The sequence below is a fragment of the Amia ocellicauda genome, chromosome 4, assembly GCF_036373705.1.
Source record: "Amia ocellicauda isolate fAmiCal2 chromosome 4, fAmiCal2.hap1, whole genome shotgun sequence".
NCBI classification, from domain to species: domain Eukaryota; kingdom Metazoa; phylum Chordata; class Actinopteri; order Amiiformes; family Amiidae; genus Amia; species Amia ocellicauda.
Window position 1 is genome coordinate 3,364,231 of NC_089853.1, and position 22,828 is coordinate 3,387,058.

Sequence of the window (22,828 nt, forward strand, 5' to 3'; positions counted from 1 at the left end):
TGTACTCTTGAGTGTAATTAGACTCTCTTTTAAATTGATAGCTTAGAAGCCACTTTAAGTGCAGTAGTGGAGGCTAGTCAATAGGAAAATTGTACCTGTCCTCCACAGTTTGTTGGAATTTATGGCATAAAGGGCCAATTTGGTCGACTCAGATTAGCTCTAGGCTAGTTAGCATAGTCCAAGATTAGTCTTAAGCGAGGTTAAGTGAGAAACCAGCTGAAATATAACCACTTTTGTTGGATACAGTGCTTTTTCAGTTGTGTGTTCTTTAAAACTACCTCCAGGAAGAGACTGTAGGGCACTACCCCACACCTTATGACCATAACACTAATTCTGACACCTGTGTACTACTATGCATTACAAACTGAATCATCTTTCTCCTCATGAAGGAGTTGTGTAAGACTGGTTTAGTACTTTCTTGTGTATGTGGTACTGAAATGCACGTCAGCTAGCACAGGTGTGTTTTTGGTTGTGAGTCACAGTGCTCCTCTCCCTGTGTTGAGCTGGCTGCTCCGGGCGTCTGGATTTCATGAGCGATCACACAATTAATAGCATTGTTCCCCGCTTGCCCTGCTACAATATTCATCTCGACTGTGCTGTAGATTAGACGGATGAAAATCATGAAAGGTTACGTGACAAGGATGAACACGCTCTGTGCGTCCTGTGCACATGTGGCTCTGCGCCAGGACGGCTGATAGCACGGCAAACAAGTATAAAGATAAACATGAGAGCTGCGTTTACGTTTCTCATTTGAGGTTGTTGCTATAGTTTTTTTCATTGTTGTTTTTTTTCCCTGTTCTGTGTATATATGCACAAAGCTACATGCAATGCAGCCAGTTTAATAGGTTGCAAATACCCCAAAGGAATGCTAGCAATTTGCGTACTTGTTTGCAGGGAACCTCATTAATGCGATGCTAGTAAGGTAGGTTATGCACATTAACTCGATTAGCATAAAACACAGACCTTACAAGGTACTTTTCCCCTGAAGCGCTGGTGGAAATGTGAACTAGACAGCGTAATTTAATAGATGAGAGGGAGGTTAATGGGACCAGTATGGGGCACAGCTGAGCTCTCCTGTCTGTTACTGGAGATAAGACCATGTACAGTTTAGGCAATATTCTCAGTTTTCCTCTTTGTGTGTAAGACAACAATACATGTACTTTATTTTTCAAAAAATTGCCCTGCATTTGCCTTGAAAAGTGATGCTTCTCTGCTCTTTATAATTTACATCTCATTCATTTTTTACTTGGAATCCACTGAGTGTCAGACTGAGAAAACAGACAATTTCCTGTAATTAGCGCTATCGCTGAGGACAGGTTAATTGATTTAAAAACACATTATTTAGGATATTTCTCAGCCACACTTGGTATTTGCACATTTAATCGCTGAGTTTATTTTACATGAGTGTGTCATATCAACAACTTTAGTTTTCTTCTTGAATCGCAAAAATAATGTATGCCTTTACCCAGAATATGTATATATTTATATGTGCAACAAACATAACCAAGTGCCTTAAAAGCATGTTTGATCCAGAAATATGTATTGTAAACCAGCGTGTCAGATGTCACCATGGCATTAACCTCAAAGGAGACCTCAGAAACCTCTGGGTTAAGTAAATCAAAGGACCTTATCTAATGTGAAATTCCTTGTGTTTTCAGTTTATGATTTATTTAGGGCTGTATTGTTAACCGTCAGCGATGGGATGTGGGGGGGATGTGCCGAACTGGAGTATTTAATGGAATAATTTACCCAACAGCTGCTTGTGTGGGACTTGTTCGGTTGCCAAAAGAAATAATTGCCTAAATGTGCAATAATACGGTATAACCTTAAACCCCCTTCTTACATGTATTCGATAATGAGAGAGAGACAAAGGAAAACCCTTCATTTAGGCATTTTGAAATGTTTTACAGGAAACGCACAATCTCTCACAATATTCATATTTTTAGGCTTTGTTTTATGACCAACCCTGAAGAGTTTAATTTTAATTCTGGTTATTGTCAATGTTTCACTGCTTTTTTCGTTGTGTGTGTATGTGTATAAGGGGGTTATATCTCCCCCCCTCCATTGTTAGATATTAAAATATACAACCATTAGAGGCATATGCAGCAGCAGAAGGTTTGTGGTGATATGTGTGCCAATTTTACCAGCAAAACCAGTCTCACCTATTTGCATGGATCTTTTGTATGATTATATATAGCAAACGTGTTAGTCAGAACCGCTCCGTCTGCACTGTATATCCTGTCTGTACGATTCTGCCATGTGATTGATGATCTACTTTAAACAAACGCTCCGCTCTATAGACAAGACGTAATATTGCCCCACTGGGAAAATCAGTCCCTTTCATATATATATTTTTTTACATATTTTCTTTTCGGACTTGGTTTTCATCTTCAGAAGTTATTGTTCTTTTCCTGGAGTCATTAAACAGCGCCTCCAGGTCTTTGTTGGCTCTTGTTCTCAGAGCCGTTTAGGTCCGCCTGTTAAAAATGCCCCCCCTGCCTTCCCCCAACAATGACCCACCTGTCAGGGCCACCGAGTCGTCTCCTCCGGGCTCGGGGCTGTTTCTCCTGCTGTCTCGGCCCCGCAGTGTGGAGCTCCAGCGGGTTGTGTGGGATATCTGAACCCGGGCCCCGGAGACGGTTGGCATCTGTCTGAATGCCCCGAGCCGTGGCCCCCGCTCTGGCTGGGACAGTTTGCTGGAGAACGATGCTCTGTCCATTTGGTTACAGAATTAATATCTCTAGGAATCTGCATCATTATAACCACAGCCTTGTGATTCCATTGCGAGGTGGAGGGTGTGGTGGTGGTCTCTTTTCAGCCAGGGGTTTGATCCATATGAGAACTATTGTACGCTACTGTAAACCCCTGCTGTTATGTCCCTCAGGGGGGAAACATGCACAATCTTTTGTGTGCCTGAAATAAAATATTAGTGTTGTGTGATAGACTCAGCTGACCCATCTACTTTTTAGAAAAAAAAAACACAACAAACTGTCACTCACTCTCGATTTGTTAAAAAAAAAAGTTGTTACTTTTTCATTATTGTTGCACTTTCGTATCTACACAGAGTGCATTACTGTGCCAGTCCATTGCGTATTGAAATTGTGCTAAAAGCACTAGGAGAAGTGTATTGCATACAGTATATGCAGTACTACAATTTAACATTGTTTTAAAACATTGTAAACCTTTATTTCATGCAAATTAATGTAATGAATATGAGAGTTCTGGAAGTGTTTAAAATGTCAGTGTAGTATTATATCCTGTGGAGCGGTTCACAGAAATGTTTGGTCACTCTTAAATATTTCAACCTTTTACCAAAAATAACAAGTTAGGGCGATCATGTACATTTCATTTGTTGAAGTCTGATGTAGTAATTATTCCTCAATATTGATGGAAATGTGTGACACTATACATAGATGATCACTAAAGTATTCCTTTACCCAACATATTATTGGTCAGCTTTAGTATTTTATAGGATCTCCTTTGTTGTGTATATCTGATATGAACCTTGTTGGGCACTCCGTCTCCTGCAATTATGTATACTAAAAACGGCACAGTCTGTTATAAGATTATTTTTCCTCCCTAGTCACGGCTCCAGTAATTCCATAACTGTTTGTATAGTAAGAGAAGGAACATAAATTACGAAGCGGGGTCTAATGGACAGATTGTGTTACTGGCACTGATACAGTAGGCCACAGCTCTAGGAAGCTGACCCCTGGGCTGGCTGTGGTGTGGACTGTTTTTCCACGGGACCGTCCTTTCAAGCCGCAGTCGGTGAGGAGGAGAATGCTGGAGGGGCTTTCTGCGCACACCGGCGCTCTCTTTGAACCGGCCACCAGGAGCCCGGCTGTCTGATACAGTGATAATGATCCAATGGGGCAGTGGGCTGCGCGTGGGCTTAAAAGGTTGCCCTGGGACTCGGCTTTCATTGTGAGGGAGGGGGGAGTAAATCTTTCACATACTGTGGGCCACTGAGCACTGGTCTACTGGGATGAGTCGGTTCTTTAAAGGGTTGTGTTTCGAAGCACAGCTGTACTGAACCGGTGAGAGTGATCAGGTGATGTGATCCGACTGAAAAAACGCCAATCTAGATATTCAGAATAATAGTGATTGTATATAAGATTTATCATCTCATTTTTGTGGTTTAATGTAATCATTTGAAAGTGGAAATCACTGAACTTTTTTTGGTTTTGTTCAATACCCTGTTGCCGGCACATTCACATTTTTGTGCAGCACTTCGAGCATATTTCATTGTTCTCTTCAGAGAGGATTATCTAAGAAGGAATAATGGCATCTTTTCTTTTAAAAATGCAAGCCAACAAAAAATGAAATGAATATATGACTGCGAAAAAAATTGCATTGCCATATGTGCGTGTGCGTGTGTGTTTGATAATAAATATTGCTCACAGGCTAAAATGCAAATATTTATAGTGATGTTACAAGACTGTAGATGAGGAGGATAAAACCACTCCCTCTCTTTGTCTGAAATTCGAACTGCAGCTTTCACCCACGGCTGCAGAGCGTTTAACAAGTGCATCGGGGGATTGTGCAGCAGAAACATACACACACACCCCCACACCCACACCCACACCCCCACTCACACACACACCCACACATACATGAGAACATTACCAAAGCTTCACCATACCTTCCATTTAAAATACTAAACAGAAACCCATGAATAATGGTCATGGATATCCAGATATTGTCAAGTGTCTTTTTTGTGTTCAGTGATGTACGCTGCATCACTTTAGAGACACAATCATAATTTGTGGGCTTTCCTTTACATAATGAACACAGTGCAAAAGGGAGAGATTTAGCTTCTGGACCTAAAAATATATCAATCATGGGAGACCTAGCAAGACAGTATATATAGTTCTTATTTAATTGCTATTAATATTTTTGAAATCTCCATATTCTCTGTCATCTGCACTTTTTCAGTTTCCACACGTTGCTGAGGCGAGAACCTGTGGCCAGTGGGAAACAAAGTGCACAGCACAGCTGAGCTAATACCTGCAACACCATGGGGCACAACGCAGTTTTAGTACCCTGCGCCTGACGGTGTGAAAAAGAAACAAAAGAGAAATGTTCCAAAGCATGTATTGCAGTGCTTACAGAGGAGAAAACATGAATGAAATTCCTGTGGCTTAGTGCTCTATTCAGTTTAAAGAGAGCTGTGTAATTGAATACTGTGTGCGATTATGTTGGTCCTTTCTGTGTGCAATAGAGGGGTCTTCCCATACTGGACTGCTCCCCTGTATCAAACACAAGATACGGAGTGTGTGGCCACAGCTGTGACCCGGACCAGATGTTCCAGGGAGAGCACAGGGGAGGGCCGACAGCGAGAGATTTTTCATTTGGTATTTCAAGCCGTCCCCTGTGCCTCCTATTGTATACTTGTAACATATCTGTGTCTAAACAACTTCAACGAGGAATTGTATTTCCACAGACACTTGTTTGCTTTCTCGGGAGAAATAATAATAACTTCAGAGGAATCAATGTTGAAATGACAGTGTATTTTTAGACCGGTTCTCACCGTTATTTCCAAAGGAAAGCAGTGAGGAACATTAATGTTGCTCTTTCCATGCAGTCGATGAGAGGCCGTCTGTAGTTGTTTGCAAAATGAAAGGCACTGAATAAATCTCCCTACACTTGTACGAATGCCATACTGCATGAGAGTACAGAAGTGCCAGCATGTACTGTGAGTGTACTAAACGGGGAGGGAGGGAAAAAGTAGGCTTGGTCAAATTAAGCGAACACAGACAACATTAGCATTCTGCTCCCGAGGTGGGCAGGAGAGGGGAGAGGATTTGCTCGTTAGGGTTGCTGGAGAAAATCACTGAGGGAGCCTGATCCGAGCCCTAGGTACAGAGAGGCTCCAGGCGCAGTCAAACCCAGCGCTTTGTTTGGCACACACCTGCTTCGCCCAGGATACAGGTAGGCAGGGCCTTTGTCTGTCTCCGCATCCGTCTTATTCCCTTGAATGCGATAGCAGCAGACTGCTATTGTGGTGTCCGAAACAACATGATCAGGTCTAGGATAAAATAACTGCTCCTTCCTTTTTTTTTTTTTGCATTCACTGGGTTGAATTTAGCGGTTGGTGTCTTGTTCTGCTTTTATGCGAGTCCCTGTCTACTGAGGCATTGTGTTTTGTCTGAGTTTTTACAATTGCTGCCAGTACCTGTTGAATGTGACACTTGCGTGAATCTATACCGTCTTTGCACAGATGCGTACAACAGAGAGCATTCAAGTGCAGAGGCCAGTTACAAATGCTGTAGATGGCGACATAGATGTTTTTCCAGGTTTTTTTCTGTGCTGTTACTACGATTGTTGTTGTTGTTTTGTTTTTGTGAGTGAGAGTGTTGTTTTCCCCTGTTGGTACATCCTAGAGCAACACTCCTGGGATTAACGTCTTGTGCAATTGCTGGTTCTTCACATGCTTAATGTTGACGCCTTGTTACTTTACATCCTGTAATAAGATGAATGTTAACTGAGAACGGTTTACAGGACAGCTGCTTGTGCTTGAGCAGGAGTTACTGGTTGGTATTAGTTTTTTGTGTGAATGTGTATAACTAAAGATCGCGCTGGTGCCTCTGTCCCATTACGAACAGCTCCCGGTTCTCCAGCTGTAGAGGAACTTACCAGCTACAAGTGGTCAACTGAGGGGATTTAAGAACTTGAAAGGAAACGAGGAAAAGAAGAAAGAAAAAAAAACAGTTCATTATCAATCTAAAGCCACAAAAGTCATCGGCCCCAATATAGTCAAGAATGTTATTACAAGGACTTTGCTTTCATTCTGGCCGTTAATGTGATTAAAACATGTGAGTCACATTAGTTAACTCTTTGATGGGGGGTAGTTAATGAGCACAACATAAAACAGGCAAGGTATGGTGGGGGGAATTTGCAGTCTCATCTTTGTCTAAGGTGCAAAGTGCAAAACTGCTTGAGGCAACAAGGAGAGCAAGATTGCACCACGTGACTTAATAGCTCTTTTTGTTGTTTAAACCAATATACGTTTATTTAAATGTGTTTCTTTATTATTTTTATATGAATAAACATGTATGAATCCCAAATCAGGAAGGTAGAGATGTCAGACACGTCTTATGTACAGACAACCTGTAGGTTAACTCCCTAACCAGTTAACTCCCTGTGTGTTTAATGTTCAAACAAATATTAACCCATTCCAATTCTATAAAGACTGAACTCATGCTAGACCAGTTCTCTATTTACCTCTTCCAGACATGGCTTAAAAATGTTTGGAAGACTTTGTGTAAACCAGTATTAGCGTGTGTGTATTGAATTCCAGGGCCCGGTTTGTTTTCTAGTCTGCTGCACTACTTAGGATTTGTAAGGCTGTGAAGGGCTTTGCAAACACAACATACACAGTGCAATGACAGCCGGTTCATTAAGCAAGAAAAGTGCTAGGAAAGAAGCTGCTGATTTCATGCATTTCTTTCAATAAAATGATAGACATTTAAGTGCAACTTCCTAGAATCTACTTTATTATACTGCCTTGTCGTTGTTAAAGTAATAGTTTTTGTTAGTCCTGAGCACTGGCGAAACAGGACTAGAAGTGAAGCTTTCCCTGGTTCAGATGGGACTTTGACTTGTTGTTATTTTATTGTTATCCTTCTGATGCAGCTGCAGTTGTTTTGTATGAACATAGGTGTCTAAACATAACAACTTATGAACAAATGATCAAATCTGTTGTGTAAATGGTATGTTTTATTTAGTGTAGACGTTTGGAATACCTTATAACACTTCCAACGACCGGTGATGATATTGGCCTGTAAAACGGTGGAGTGGACTTATTTTAATCGTAGTTCAACAGTCTTAACTATAGTAAAGGTATTTTTGTAGGGGTCAAAGGGCACCTTGCGCAGTGTGTTAAAGTCATGCTGCATCAGTGTCTTATTTCTAAAAATAGGGGTGGAAAACCCATTTTTCCTATGGGTTTTTGAGAGACGATAAAGCCTGTATTTACAAGTATTTAAATCAAATTGTTTCACAGCGTAAAATGTCGTTACTGCAGGAACACAATGCGTTTAATTACCTTAAACTACAAATCATGCTTGAGAGACTCTCAATTACTCTCAGTTCTGCATTCATATGCAAATGAGGGGTTGTGTAGAATTCATGACATGTTACATTATCAGAGCAACAACTGAAAAGCAGAAATGAATTGAAGATGATTATGTACGTTTGTGCTATTCTCTCTCTCCGGGTGAGTTGCAGTCCTGGCAAAATATTGTGGATGTTTTTTTAGTTTAGTTTTTTTATAACGGTCATTTTGCTTTCAGGTTGTTCAGAAAGGGTTTTCTTTAAAATACACAATCAAAAAAGTAGCAGAACTGTTTTGGCGCACAGTTCTAACTGCTCTACTTTGAATCCCTGCAATTGTTTTTTCTACACCTGCACTGCACTATGAAGTCTGAAAGGAAGAATTCAACTTTATTTTACATAAGGACACTGTCATTATAGTAACACACATTTGCAAGATTTCAACGCCATGGGTGTCTTCAATGGTCTTCTCTTTTATTTCTTATAATTATGTTGTATTATTTAGTTTTGATGCTCTGCTACTCATTTGAATTGTCTGGAGTTGTAATCATTACATTGGAAGAATATCAAGAAATGCCCAAATTTCTTCTGAATAACCTAGCAAGTAATTTGGGGTAGAGGACAACAAGTTAATCAACCATGTGTCTGCAAAAGGTTGAGATGTTTTACAGTGTACTTTAAGGGTCTTCCAACTGACAGCTGTCTCGAGCGCATGGTAATGAGAAGGAGGTTTGGGGATTTTGAAAGAGAACGGGGTGTGTCAGAGTGGATGACTCTTGTATTGACAAAACAAACACATTGAGGTCTGGCATTACTGTGGTGACCACAGGACCAGAATATCCTCAATTTACACCTTGGGGCCAAGCCTCTGCGTCAGACTTCAGCAGGTTGCTCTGAAAATTCACAGCCTCACCCCATGTTGGTACTGCCTTGTTTCTTTCATGCTGACATTAAAACCATACTCCTCTATAAAACATTATGTGTTACTTAAAACATTTCCCTCTGGGGAACTAAAAATAACGATTGTGATTTTCACTTTTTTCTTTTATTTTTTGTGTTGCTGCCAAAAGGAAAGGGCTCCAAGCAAGAACAATTCCAACCCAGCCCTTTGGTTTAGAAAAAATGGGAATGTGTAATGGGAATGCTCTAGGTGATCTTAAACACAGCCACACGAATGTTCAACTGAGAAAAAAGATCAATAAATAACTTTTCTCTAAAATCTGAGAAGCAAGAATCATGTTTGAGACCTTTTTTTCTCTATTGAACTCATTGGCAATAGATCAGGATTTGAGTTCTTTCAAACATATATTTAGAAGCTTTGGCAGCCCTTGTGGGAAGTATTTCTCGGGTTACCTCACTGTTTGCTATAGAAACCTTTTCTCTTTTTAGCATAAAATTAAAATAATTCTAAAAGGGGATTAAACTATATGGTTATATTTGTTAGAAACTGAATTCCTAACACAATGGCCTTATCATTTCCACGCTTTGCAGACAGCTGTGTGATTACGTGCCACATATTATATACTGGTTACTTGGAATGTGGTATTAATTTCCAAAGGCTACACGTGAGCCGCGGTACTGTACAGACAAGTATAACCAATTCCTGTTAGTCACTTTATTTACCCATAAAGCCCCTCTGTCAGCATCCTTGATTATTCACAGAAAAGATAAAGTGCCATCCCACTTTGATGTGCTGAATTGAATTTGAACACCTCCAACATTTTTACACACCATTATGTTCTTTGATCCATATGTATTGAGCTTGTCCATCCCTATGGTGTTGTACCTTATTTTAAACAAAAGCATTATTTTATTTTCTTCAAATGATCTCATTGCTATTATTTATCAGCTGCAGGGCTTGCCATTTTTATATAACGTTTCATACCATATTTGTTCTAATTTAAAACAACCCACTAAAACTGGTTTACTTTCTTTTTTGATAGTGGTTGAGTTGTTAAATGTGGTAGCTGACACCTGGTCTTGGCAGAATCAAATAGCCACTGCACACAAATTCTCGGACAGATTCTTTGCACAGGATCGAATGCGTTTTATGGTACCTGGTCACCTGATGTGACCTCTGAGGCAAACCTGGGAATTCCAAGTTAAAAAATAATTATCGCTGTAGTGTTGTAGTCTTGCTTTCACATGGGAAATGATGAGAGAAGATGTATTTGCAGATAGTTTGTTATTAAAAACAAAATACCCACATAGGCAGTGAATTGCAAATGCATAGACCCGCAGTACTGCACAGCAATGCAAAAAGAAATGGCTTACTAAAGTTCCTCCACAACTATCTCTGTTCGCTTCCTTTTAGGTTGAATATAATGAGTGTTTTGGGATGGAGAAAGCCATAATTGCTTTTTATATCAGCCCCACCATCTACAAAGGTTCCTGCTGCGCCCGTGTCATGAAACAAGTATGCAGAGAGCTCGCAAGTGTGTGTTTAAAGGTGGAGACAGACATATGCCAGCAGTGGGGCTGCTATCTTTTATTCATCTGTAATCCCTCTAAATATAGATAAGGGCTCCTGCTGCGGAGGGAGGCTGGCCGAATGAGTTGGCACCGTCAGAAAAGAGATACGGGATTTGCCAAGTCTAAATGGGGAATAGAGAAAATTGTGTGATCTGCAACACAGTGAGTTACCTCATTGCAGTGCTTCATCACAATTAAGTATATTCTCAACACAAAATTACAAACCATGAAAGACAGACAAAACCAAAAACATTCAGTGGAGTTAAAAGAAAACCGCCATTGAATAGAGCTGAACATTGCTGTTTTCGGCAACATTGCCTTGGCGTTCAAATCTTGAATCTTTAAACAGCAGTGGATATATTTCAGTCCCCCCCACACACACATTTTGGGCAGGGTCCAATTCTTCACTCGCCCCGTCAACCCCTTCATTTGTGACAGTCAGACATGCCCTCAGCTCGCTGCTGCAGTCCGCAGGTGAGGGGCAGGACCGGAAGGCAGGTCTGTGTCCTGTGATGTCACTTCCTGGCTACATCTCCTTTCCCTCTGTTAAGACCGAACTTCGCCAAAACATAAAGACTCTACAGTTAGTTTCACTGGTTTTCTTCTTCCACTCGGAATTCGCATTCCCTGGCTCTCTCCTGAGGCTCGGTTGCTACAGTAGCTTTGTACGCCCCCCCAGGGTTGCTCCGCCCAGGTCAATAATGCGGTACAGCTGCGGCCCATTCACCACCCTGAAAACACCAGCCCTCCCTGCCTTTTCCTCCACAACTTGTCTGTTTTGTAGATCTTGACTCTTTAATTGACCTCCGTCGTGCAGGTTTTACCTTTGTAAGGAAGGACTGTATCGGTCAGCCTGTTGGCGTGGGTCATCTACCTTTTGCAATCCGGTCACTTTATGATAACTGAATCATAATAGTTGTGCCTTTTAAATGAGGAGATATTATTGGCATGTGATACATTTGTTCGCCATTTTGAAGATGGTTTAACATCATGTTCAAGTAACTTTAGCAGTAATAGCAGTTGGAGGGACAGTACCAAAACGTGCCAGAAAATACTAAATGGTCAATTCTCTTCCCGGTACATTTGGAAAGGCTGCAGACTTTTTAGTTTGGTAATTCCCTTTGGCTCGTCCTCTCTTACTCTAAATAACACAAGAGTTTGACCCTGTTCCCTGACCCTTTAAAATCCTCCTTTAGTAAGGCTGAGATACAATCTGGAAGGTACAAATTGCCTTGGTTAACCACTCGCTTGTTTCATTCTGCCTTGTTGACTTAACAAATATTCCCAAGCTTACCTAGGGAAGTAACTTCATGACGCACAATTAGTATAAGCTGCGCTGCTGTTAAATTCGTATTCAGACGTCTCTGCGCCCCTGACTAATGACACAGAGGGGATTATTCTTTGTGTAATGAAGACTCAGTTTGGATTGCCTGGATGGAGACTGCAATCTGTGGATTAAACCTCTGTCTGTGAGTATTTCAACACAAAGGAAGTGGAGTCATTAAGTTACACAATTAATTGGCAGTTTTCTTTACCTTTTAACTCTTCAAGATTCAGTGTTTACTCAGCATTTGATAAAAGTCTTCCTTCTGGGCTAATGCCTGAGAGCCAACACCAAAGCTCTCTGAATCAAAGCACTGATAGTCTATCTCTAATTAGCAGCTCCTTGTCTATTAATTACGGTATCCGGGTGTCTCTGTTTTCACTGCTTTTGAATCACAGTGCTGCAGACCTGACCCGGTGCCAGCAGTGCGCTCTGACCTCACACTCGTTCAGCACTTACCAGGTTAATTTAGTTTGGGATCGGGTTTCTTCCAGGGCCGCTTGCTGGTGATGATCTCTTTCAAGCCCTTGCTTGCAGTTCTCTCAGAGTGCATGGCGCGCTGCTGAAGTGAACACCGCTCGGCTTCACAGGCTCGGGGATCATTGACTCAGCACGCTGCAGGAAGCCCGATGAAGCTATCGGCTTGCAAAGTCAACTTCAGCACTTTCTCTGAAGCTCTAGGTGGCCGGACAGGGGGAGGAATGCTGTGGCCAGCCAGCGTGCCGAGGTAGAAAGGGACTTTATTACTCTTGAGCCCAGATGCACATTTCTGTGTTCAATTTGACTAGTGAACTATTGAACTATAGTGACTATTGAATTTGAGTTTGGATTGTTAAGCATTGATTTGATACTTTGCAGATACATTGTTAATGTAATTAATTTAGTTATATGTTTATTATCAGGGAAAGATCTGGATGCATTCCAAGGCATCAAAGATATAACAGTTTCTACCTTAATTGTTTATATTAATATAATTATAACTTATGTTGAGAGAGTTGTTTTTTAAAGTCATAAATCCCCTTTTAGAAGAGTATTTTAAAGATCTCTGTATCAGATTTAGTTTGACTTCCATAGTTAATCAAAGCAGTACTTGTGCTATGTTTGTAAGTCGATTATTCAAAGATAGCTTTTAAAGAAAGCTAGATCTTTGCCTTAGGCTGCTAACTTTTCCTCTTAACCTCAGATTGTCACTTTGCCAGAATGTCTGTTTCACTTCAGCAACTAGTCACATAACGGACATGTTTAGTGTCGGTTTAAAATGTAAAGTCAAACAAAAGAGTATATCATTCACACATGTAATATGCTTAAGATTTATTATTTTCTGCTTCAAATCTCTGTTGGACAATTTAACAAGACATTTTAATAAAGGTCATGTACTTTAAACAGCTGGTAACCTGTTGTTACTTGTTTATGGTTTTGTTACGACAGTAACAGTAGGAACTGAAGTGAGAGGTAAGGACAGAACAACACAAGAACTTCATTACGGAGCCGCTGAAGTCGCTAAGCCAGTTTAACTCATTGTTGTCTGGATTCTTTTAAAGGAAACAGTGGGGAGACGGTTAACAAAGTGAGCCAATTTCCTGTCCCAGAGATTGGGTATTAATCCTTTTACTGCTCCATGGGTTTTCACTAATCCTACGTTTGGGACAGAGATGTGATCCCCCACTGTTTGCCCTGCCTGCCCCCAGGGTTCTGGAGTCAGAAACAACTGGGGTGAGCAATGGCCCAAAAAAAAAAAAAAAAAAGAAAGCGAGTTCCGCCTGTCAAGAAGTCACCGCTTAATATAGCCGTCTGTCTGCTCTGTTTTGTTTCTGTGTTTATATATAGTCTTTCTGCTGTCCAAACTGTAATGCAAGGAGGTGAAGCATGATGTCATGTTTGCACAAAGCTTTTATTCCTCCCTCATGATATATATCCACCAAACACTAAACCGTTTGTATTGTGCTGCCGAATTTGAGATTTCCTCAGGTCACAGACAGACGCGCTCTGGGCTACAAGGACACGAGGAATCCCAGGTGCACAGTGGCTGCTGCTGTTATTAATAATTCACATGCGCACTGTTCTCCAGCCATCACTCACGTTTGGACTGCTCTGGACAGTATTTCAAAGCTGTGCTTCGGGAGTGAACAATGAAACTGGATACGTGCCTCTTAACTATTCAGTCATTCGTTTCTAATGGTTGATTCAGGACATTGTGTAAAAAGTAAAATACAATAAGAGATATCCTGAAAGCATTGGTTTGCGTTCAATTTTGCCTTGTACAGATTTTATTTTTCCAGTTTTACCTAATTTGTCTTCAGGTTTAAATCTGTCCTACCTCTGCCAATGTTATGTATTAAGAAAACAATGGCTTTTCTTGTGCAGCATTGGCACAGAGATTCGTACGTATTAGTTTGCTGTGCTTGTTGCTGTTGTGAGTAAAAAAAAAAAAAAAAAACTTCCGAGAGAGGGTTTAAACCAGGTTACTGCAGAGACTGGGCAGTCCATTGAGTAAACAGCGTCTGGGAGGAGAGAAAGAGGAGCTCTCTCTCTACCCCCACCACCCCCTCCCTTCCACCTTGTTTTTATTCAGTGCAATGAAAAGTGGAATTGTTCGCAGAGGGTTTTTTGCAGTGTTGTTGTGTCAGGGCTGGACACAGAGCGGCTTGGCACAGAGGGACACGGCAAAATCGTTTGGCAGCGGCCCTGTTCTCTCGGCAAGATGACTGAAGTTGGCATGTAAAACATGCATCTTTGTCAAGGCGCTCTTTCTTTGTGCCTCAGCGCCCCGCGTCTCTCCCCGTTCCTCTCAGCCTCATTTGGCTGAACAGCTGAGTCCCTTTGTTCTTAGGGTAGCATGCGGTCCTGTGGGAGCTTGGCTCTCGCTGTCACCTGATCAGCTGGGCCAGAGGAGGCGTCTAAGGCGGCATATAATCTCGGCACCGGGGGAGCGGTTTTTAAATGTGTGCAGGGTACTCCAGAGGGGGAAGTTGCCAAGTTATGTCTCCTGCTTGTTCGGAGCGATGGGACCTTAAGGGAGCTCTATACAAAATACTGTGACGTTAAAAAAAGGGCACTGAAAGATTAACTATATGTTTGTTTTTTTACCCTGAATGCACTATGTTGCACTAATGTTTTTGTGAATAAGTTAACCCATGGGTCTTACTCAACATCATTAAGAGCTTCAGTGAGGAGTCATCAATCCAGCAGCTGATTTTTACTCTACACACACTCCGTACAGCACTGTAGATAGTCACACACCATCTGTCGATATTTGGGTTATTTCCTTTGATAAAACTTTGTGTTAAAGCTTAATTTCTAATTGAATGCTTCTGCACACCAGATACAATGTACTCTTTATTTATTGCAGTATTGCAGCAGTAGCATACATAATGCATTAAAAACAAGATTATAAACATTTTTAATGCTATGCATGTGCATTTATTAAGGCTGCTGTCTGTATGGCACGAACAACAAGAGGCTCCTCTGGGTTTTGTTAGCGGGAGTGTCTTACCCTGCCGCTCCTCCGAGGGGGCTGCGGGGCCAGGGGGCGGTGAGCTCGGGGGGAGTGACAGCCCCAGAGCCGGTGTGGACAGCCTGGTAATCATTAAGTTCTCCCGAATGTCCTTGAGAACTACACTGTGCAAACAAGGTGAAAGCAGACATTGTTTGCTGAGTGTTTGATACGCACAGCCACCACGGATTGTTTGATTGCGTTTATTTAATGGAGTTTGTCGTATAGAATATAGTCTTTTGATTTTGTCTTAAGGCTTTACTTTATCTTGGTAATGTTTGTACTTTGCACAGATTTTTTTTTTTACATTTCTCAGAACTTTTTAACATAACAGTCTGAATGTCTCTTCATTGTAACCTTGTTTTAAACAAAGTGCTCATTAATTAAAAAATCACATGCCGCTCAAAACTATAGCCAAACCTGCAGTTTCAGTAGCATGTTTACAATGTATACATTTTAAACACATGTAGGCCTATAGGCTACATGTAGATCCATAAATACATGCACATAATACAATAAAAATACAATAAAACTCTCTACAAACCTAAATGGATCTCGTAGGAATGCATGTTATCCCTTTTATATAGATCTACATTTGCAAATTGATTGTGTGTGTTTGTGAGTGTGTGGACATGCTGAAGGGAATTAAAATTCTTTACTCCAGAGTTAATTTCTTCTTTACACAATATCACCTTCGTTAAATTACAGATTCAAAAACACACTAGACTGATCGTCTGTGAGGTGTCCAACAGTGTGGGAAATTGTACACTAACCAAGCAGACTACACCCTTAAAGAAAAGGTTCAATAATTAAAAAGCACTTGGAAAAGAGAGACATGCATAACGGCGCTGGCATGTGGGGAATGTAAATCATAATAATCCCACAACCTTTTTTTCTTCTCTTTTTTTTTTTTAGTGAATGAACTCTGTCGAACCACTGCAGAATAAATGGCAGCAGTGTATTGTTTTAATGAGAACGGGTAAAAGAGAAATGTGAAACAGAGTCGGACTTTCACTTTTCGCCTCTGTGTCTGATTCTTCTCTTGCAGTTGGGACGACAGCAGCTCAGTCAGCAGTGGGATTAGTGACACCATAGACAACCTCAGCACCGATGACATCAACACCAGCTCCTCCATCAGCTCCTACGCCAACACGCCTGCTGCCTCTCGAAAGACCATAGACGGCCAGGTGAGGGTGGTCTCGTATTGCACCAAAATGCATTTCGCTTTCCACATTTGTTTTGCGGTCCGGCTGTGATATAATAAACCTGATTTCTGATATCTTACTCGTACTCATTAAGAGAAGAATCGGTCTTTAAAACAGTGCCACCTGCTGGCCCACATGTTGCAAGTGGTTTTATAAGGTTAATAAGTGCCATTTATTGATAACGATTTATTCTGGTTTCTTTTAATCACTCTGTGAAATGTCTTTGAAAAACAAGACAAGACGTCAAGAATGACCTTTTATGACTTCCCGAGCGCTGTGGTGTTCAACACATGAAGTGGCACTTTCTTTTATGGGGTCTTAACGAGACGCACACTTCCACCTGGTGACCAAATGTTTTCCGAGGCCCCTTCTTAAAAGTTCAGATTTTAAGGTGCCACGGCCTGCGAGAAGTGAGTGTACATCGAAACTTAGACCAGGAGGAGATCATTGATGGAGAGTCCTGCTGGAAGCTGAGTTGTCGCTGGGAAAGGTCACTGTCCTCCAGACTCGTGTGTGGGAGTGGAGCTGCATTGTGGCGAATCTGGCTATAAAACCAGGAAAAAGTCGACCCAGTTGTATTTTTTATTTTTGTTCCTCTTTTGGTGCAGTAGAGATCCAGCAATTGTTTATAACTGGTTTGTTCTGATGCCAAAAAATGACTCAAACTAATACAAATGAATGAAGTTGGGCATTGGAGCTCTCCACTACAGCCAAGATTCTTTCTCTAAACGTTTTTTTTAATATTTTTCTGTAAAACAGTTTTTCCTTTTATAGCAATTTCATTTTCAAGTGTTTCTTGAAGTATGTGTGTGTGTGTGTGTGTGTATTAATATATATACATATTGCACAAAGCTGTTAATACAGAGCATATTTCATACCAACTTTTTTATTTTTTTATTTGAATGAAATCTAAATGTAGTTTTCATTAATATTGTTATTATCAATAGTGTAGTTTGTTTGGGATTTATAGTCTTGGTCAGTATTCATCTTGTTCGCAGCACATTTCCATACACTCAATGTATTGCTCTGGGTTCAGGAGTGTGTATTTTTTAGCACAGGAAGAACCTGTTTTCTCTTGGTGGTTTAGCCACATACCTCAGATAAAAAATAAAGTTTTCTAATAAGAGGTTATTTTTTAATCCATTTCTGATTCTAGAAACTGGAGTGGAAAAACAATATGGTGCAGTGTTGCAGGAACATGCAAAGTTTTTATTGCAATGCATCCATTGATTTTCATTTCTGTTGGTCTTTGATCTCAGGCTGTCACTGTCACGGTGTGTTTGCGACATGGGATCTCTCCAAGAGATCGTTAATGTATCGGACATGAAAACAAAAATTTAAACAGAAGAGAGGGCAGATGGATTGTTTTTGGTTTAATTTACATGCATTACATACCAAAGATTAAAGCAAAATGGTGAGTTTGTTAGAAAATTACTAAGAATAGCTGAAATAGTTGGAGCGTCATGCTAAGAGATGAAGAATTTGCATCCAGTATTTGCCTAAACAGATTAGTGTCGAAGTTCGTTTGAGTTTGGGAACATCTTCGTATTGCTCCAGAGCTGAGAGGTTGCCGTGCAACAAGTTATAATTTCAAACATCATTCCCATCAATTTCTATGCCAGCTTTTTAGTGTGTTTTCCTCCAGTGGCGCTGTTAAATATAGTTTACGGTGTTACTGTACAGTGAAGCACTTTGTGCACCTTGGTTGTAATGAGAGACACAGCTCAGGATTGATGCTGCCGTTTGCCAGCTTGAGAAGATAAACTATACTAAACATCTCCTGCTTTGTTCCTGTAGCCTCAGACAGACGCCGAGAAGCACAGCGCAGTAGAGAAGGGCTCCATGTGGTCTGGGGATGAAGTGAAGAAGTCTGACGGAGGCTCGGACAGTGGAGTCAAGATGGAATCAGGGTCCAAGTGGAGACGCAACCCCTCCGATGTGTCCGATGAGTCGGATAAGAGCAACTCGGGCAGAAAGACCACCGTGATCTCTCAGACTGGCTCCTGGCGGCGGGGCATGACTGCCCAAGTTGGCATCACAGCGCCGAGGACGAAGGCTGCCACGCCGGGCTCCGGCACGCTCAAAACACACGGCACTGGTATTTGAAAGCACACTGCATTGTTGTTGTTGGTTTTTGTCCCAGCTCTTCCATAAAAGAGGACTGTTATGTTGTTGATTTTTTTTAAGGGAGATAAATGTCCTAGATGTTATCCCATCTAACAGATAAAACACAGCCGTGGATGTAACAAAACATATTTTCTGTTCAGTTTGATCAATTTCCAAATCTTATCCTAACCTTAAGCCTATCTCTAGTCTCATCCCAACAGCTTTCTTTTGACCCTGTTCTCAAATGACAAGCCTGGTCCTGCTGAGTGTAGAGCAGGATAAACCATCACATCCTCTGCTTATTACATTTGTATGACATGAAATGCTCTTCTGTCTAGGAAAAACAGATGATGCCAAGGTATCTGAGAAAGGCAGGCTGTCCCCAAAATCTGCTACCATCCAGCGATCGCCCTCAGATGCCGGCCGCAGCAGCGGAGATGAAGCCAAGAAGCCTCCCTCCAGCACCTCCAGGACTCCCACCAACACCTTCGGCTTCAAGAAACAGGCGGGGGGGATGACCATCATCACCGCAAGTGGTGCTACAATTACCAGCGGCTCGGCCACACTGGGCAAAATCCCCAAATCCTCTGGACTGATCGGGAGGTCTGGTGGCCGCAAGACCAGCGTCGACGGTTCGCAGCACCAGGATGACGCCTACCTCCCCATCGGCACGCGGACCAACCTGCAGTACCGCAGTCTGCCCCGGCCCAGCAAGTCCCGCAGCGGGGGGGGCAACAGATCCAGCACCAGCAGCATCGACTCCAACCTCAGCAGTAAGTCGGCCGGCCTGCCCATCCCCAAGATCAGAGAGCCGGCGAAGGTGCCCTCGGGAAGCTGCCTGCCCCCAGGCGCCAACCAGACAGACCGGGAGAAGGGCGTGTCCTCTGATACGGAGAGCGTGGCCTCCTGCAACTCCATCAAAGCCAGCCCCACCTCCCAGTCTGGAAGCTGCAGCGCGCAGGGCGGCCGCCAGCAGGGATCCAAGTACGCCGACGTGTCATCCCCCACTTTGCGCAGGTGAGATCCGCCGCTGCTCGGCATGTGACCGAGAGATAATTACAGGGACTTACAGTAGGTAAGGAAGTCATAAATCATTCATCTGAACATGGAGTTTCACCTTTCTCAAGGGTGTAAATAAACTCCGAACACTTAAACCTTTAATCATATTAAGTTTTCAGCTGTACTTAAACACAAGTGTTGTTGGCACGGATTGGGCTGCAGGCGCGTTACTGTCTGGCAGGATCTCTGATCTCAGTCCAGGCTGACACTTTTACTGATTTGGGAAGGGCTACCAGGAGCTGTAAATGTAATCCATGTAAGCCATGATATGAATGTGTGCCGTCCTGTCCAAAAACAGTAGTACAGAGGTTCTCACAAAACCACACATTTTTTTAAAAGCTTCAGAATACATTTTGTATGTTAGGTTAATTAATGGTGATCCTTAAATTATTTACAAAAAAATCTGCACAAAATAACACAACATGTGAAATAATATGATTAAGGTATAATTCTGAGTCAAAGCAGACGAAGAGAGAAAATATTTTCTGTTGGCAGTGACTGAATGCTTTTACTCTTTTAATTAATGGGCCGATCTGTCGATGAGGTCATGAGAAAATAAATGTGGCCTTCTGCTCTTTTGGTCATTAATGTACAAAGTGATATTAATGAACTGAGTCATTTTAATCTGCTCTCATTTTTCTTTGATAGTTTGTTTTTATTCGGGCCCGCAGGAAATACGTTAATTTGTGGAAAAGTGTTTGAATACGTTTCATCAGCATCTAATGACTGTTCGAGGCGCGTTTTTCACCGTTAAGGGTTTTATGAGAAAAACGTGTTATGGATCTGCAAAGAAAGGTCTATTCAGTTCACTGTTTGTTGTTCCAGGCTCTAGTCTTTCAAAAAAAATTACGAGAAAGAAAAAACGCTATTTATATTTTTAGGAAATAAAACTGACAACATGAAAACCGTTGTATTTTCTCCTGTTTTTTCTTCCCCCGTGTTTTTGCTTGGTCTGATGGTGTGAAACGTTAATGCCGTTGGCTCGAGATAAGAATGAGCAATTTAACGATTCCCTCCGTGAAAAGACCAAATAAACAGTAGCCTGGCATTTCCTTTTCCTTCATGTTTTTTTTCTCCTCCCCATGCAGACTCTTTGGAGGTAAGCCAGGTAAACAGGCCCCCGTCACCACGGCGGAGAACATGAAGAACTCCACGGTTATCTCCAACCCCCACGCCACGATGACTCAGCAGAGCAACCTCGACTCCCCCTCGGGCAGCGCCGTTCTCAGCAGCGGGGGCAGCAGCCCGCTGTACAACAAGACCACTGACCTGGCTCACTCCTCGCTGGCCTCCAGTCCTGGCTCTGCCCATTCGGCGCCGTCCAACAGCCTGACCTGGGGCACCAACCTCAGCAGCTCCTCCACCGTCAGCAAAGATGGCCTGGGGTACCAGTCCGTGAGCAGCCTGCACACCAGCTGCGAGTCCATCGACATCTCGCTGGGCAGCGGCGGAGTCAGCCATCACAACTCCACCAGCGGCCTGGTCCCGTCCGCCAGGGAGGACTCCCTGTCCGCCTTCGCCAGGACCAACAGCATCAAAACCGCTGTGTCTGAGAGGTAAGCCCTGCTCTCTCTGTCCAGTCCACGTCATCTTTTTCTCCTTTAGCGTGTCTGAGGGTAATTGTGCGTCAGTTATTGTGTCATGCCAATATCCATCGGCAGTTGGCAGCGAATAGTTTCAATGCAAAGCTGCAATGATGGATTGATACCAAGTATTATTATTTTACAGTGTATAAAACCAACATGTTTAAATTTACTAGGCCCTGAGCAATGTTTAACCAAGATAAAATACAAACATTAACGTCGTCCACATTTCCTAAAATAAGTACAATCGGTCAGAGCATTGCTAAAATGTACAGAAGCTATGAATATGCCTCATATTTCAATATTGAGATTGAAAGTTTTCCAACTTGTTGACTTTTTTCTCCTATTCTCCACTCTGTTTACTAATTCTGTCTCTGTTCTGTCTACCCCTCCCTCAGTCCTCTTTCTTCCCCATCTGCTAGTCCCAAATTCAGCAGAAATACTTTACCTCGGAAACAGGACAGGTAAATGTGTCTGTCTGGACCAGTGGGTTATGCTGAGCTTTGCACTGCTGAGACTGAAAATCATGGCTTTTTGTTTGAATGGACCGATTCAAACCGCATTACTTTAGTGGGCCACTCTGTTGTGCTGTTGCACCACTCAGTACGCTGTTATAAATGAGTGTGGTACTCCTGTCTGGGTGAAAATGGTATTACAGCTAGAATCTGGGATTGAATTGGACCAGAATTAAATAAAAACTGTTCTTGTGCAAGTGCATAAAATATGGCCTTTTTATAACACAAATAACTGCCCTGCCAATGCTAGCAGTTGATCATTACATCAACTCTAGTTCAACAATGCAGCCTGCTTGCATTATATACACTGTGACTAAAAGGTCGATCATTCTGGCTAGAAAATTTGTCATAAGAAATGTGAGAAAGCAGAGTCAGCAGATCTTTCATAGAGGAAAAAGAAGAACAAAGTAAAACTGCATAGATAGGTTTTTTTTTTACCTCAGGAATGTTTAAAAATAGTCTTTTGTCAGTCCATGTATGCAGGTAGCATAAACTGAGCACGGAGTTGTCGTCACCTGCAGACCGCGTGCCAGCAGGTTGCATTGTTCTCGGTGGTGCACAGATACCTGAGAGTGCAAAGGCCGTTCTGTGATGTAAACCTAACCGCACTAGTACCTGTGTTGCTGCACATCTAACCCCTGTGTCATGTGTAGTGTTATTGTGACCTGGCTTGGAAAACATCAACTAATAAACTATAATTGAATCTTCCAGTTAAATGTATCAGATTGTACAGATTCACTAGCATACCAGTTTGCTTAGACTTCTCACGGCATGCTGGGTTTGGTCTTGGCTGAGTGTCATCATGTCATCAGCTTTTCATTTGTATTTGAAATGTCCTCCGATCACGGCAGCTGGTTCTTCCAACCTCACTGTGAGGCGGCCGTTGAGTGCTGTCATCATCCTCCGTCCAAAGAGCCTTTTCACACGAAATCTAAACAAGGCAACCTCCCTGAGTGTTGTTTTTTGGCCACGACAAGTTTCATTTTGTGGCTCCGGAGTTGAGCTTTAGTCAC

The 22,828-nt window shown here is 42.0% G+C and overlaps 1 protein-coding gene across 1 annotated transcript in view; it reads left to right on the plus strand.

Annotated features, from left to right (window-relative positions):
- LOC136747585 (neuron navigator 2) overlaps positions 1-22,828 on the plus strand; it is a 115,620-nt gene that overhangs the window by 65,729 nt on the left and 27,063 nt on the right. The window contains exons 12-16 of the mRNA XM_066700528.1: positions 16,396-16,534; positions 18,350-18,650; positions 18,997-19,675; positions 20,806-21,273; positions 21,699-21,764. Of these exons, the coding sequence (XP_066556625.1) occupies positions 16,396-16,534; positions 18,350-18,650; positions 18,997-19,675; positions 20,806-21,273; positions 21,699-21,764 (1,653 nt within the window). The remainder of the gene's footprint in view (positions 1-16,395; positions 16,535-18,349; positions 18,651-18,996; positions 19,676-20,805; positions 21,274-21,698; positions 21,765-22,828) is intronic.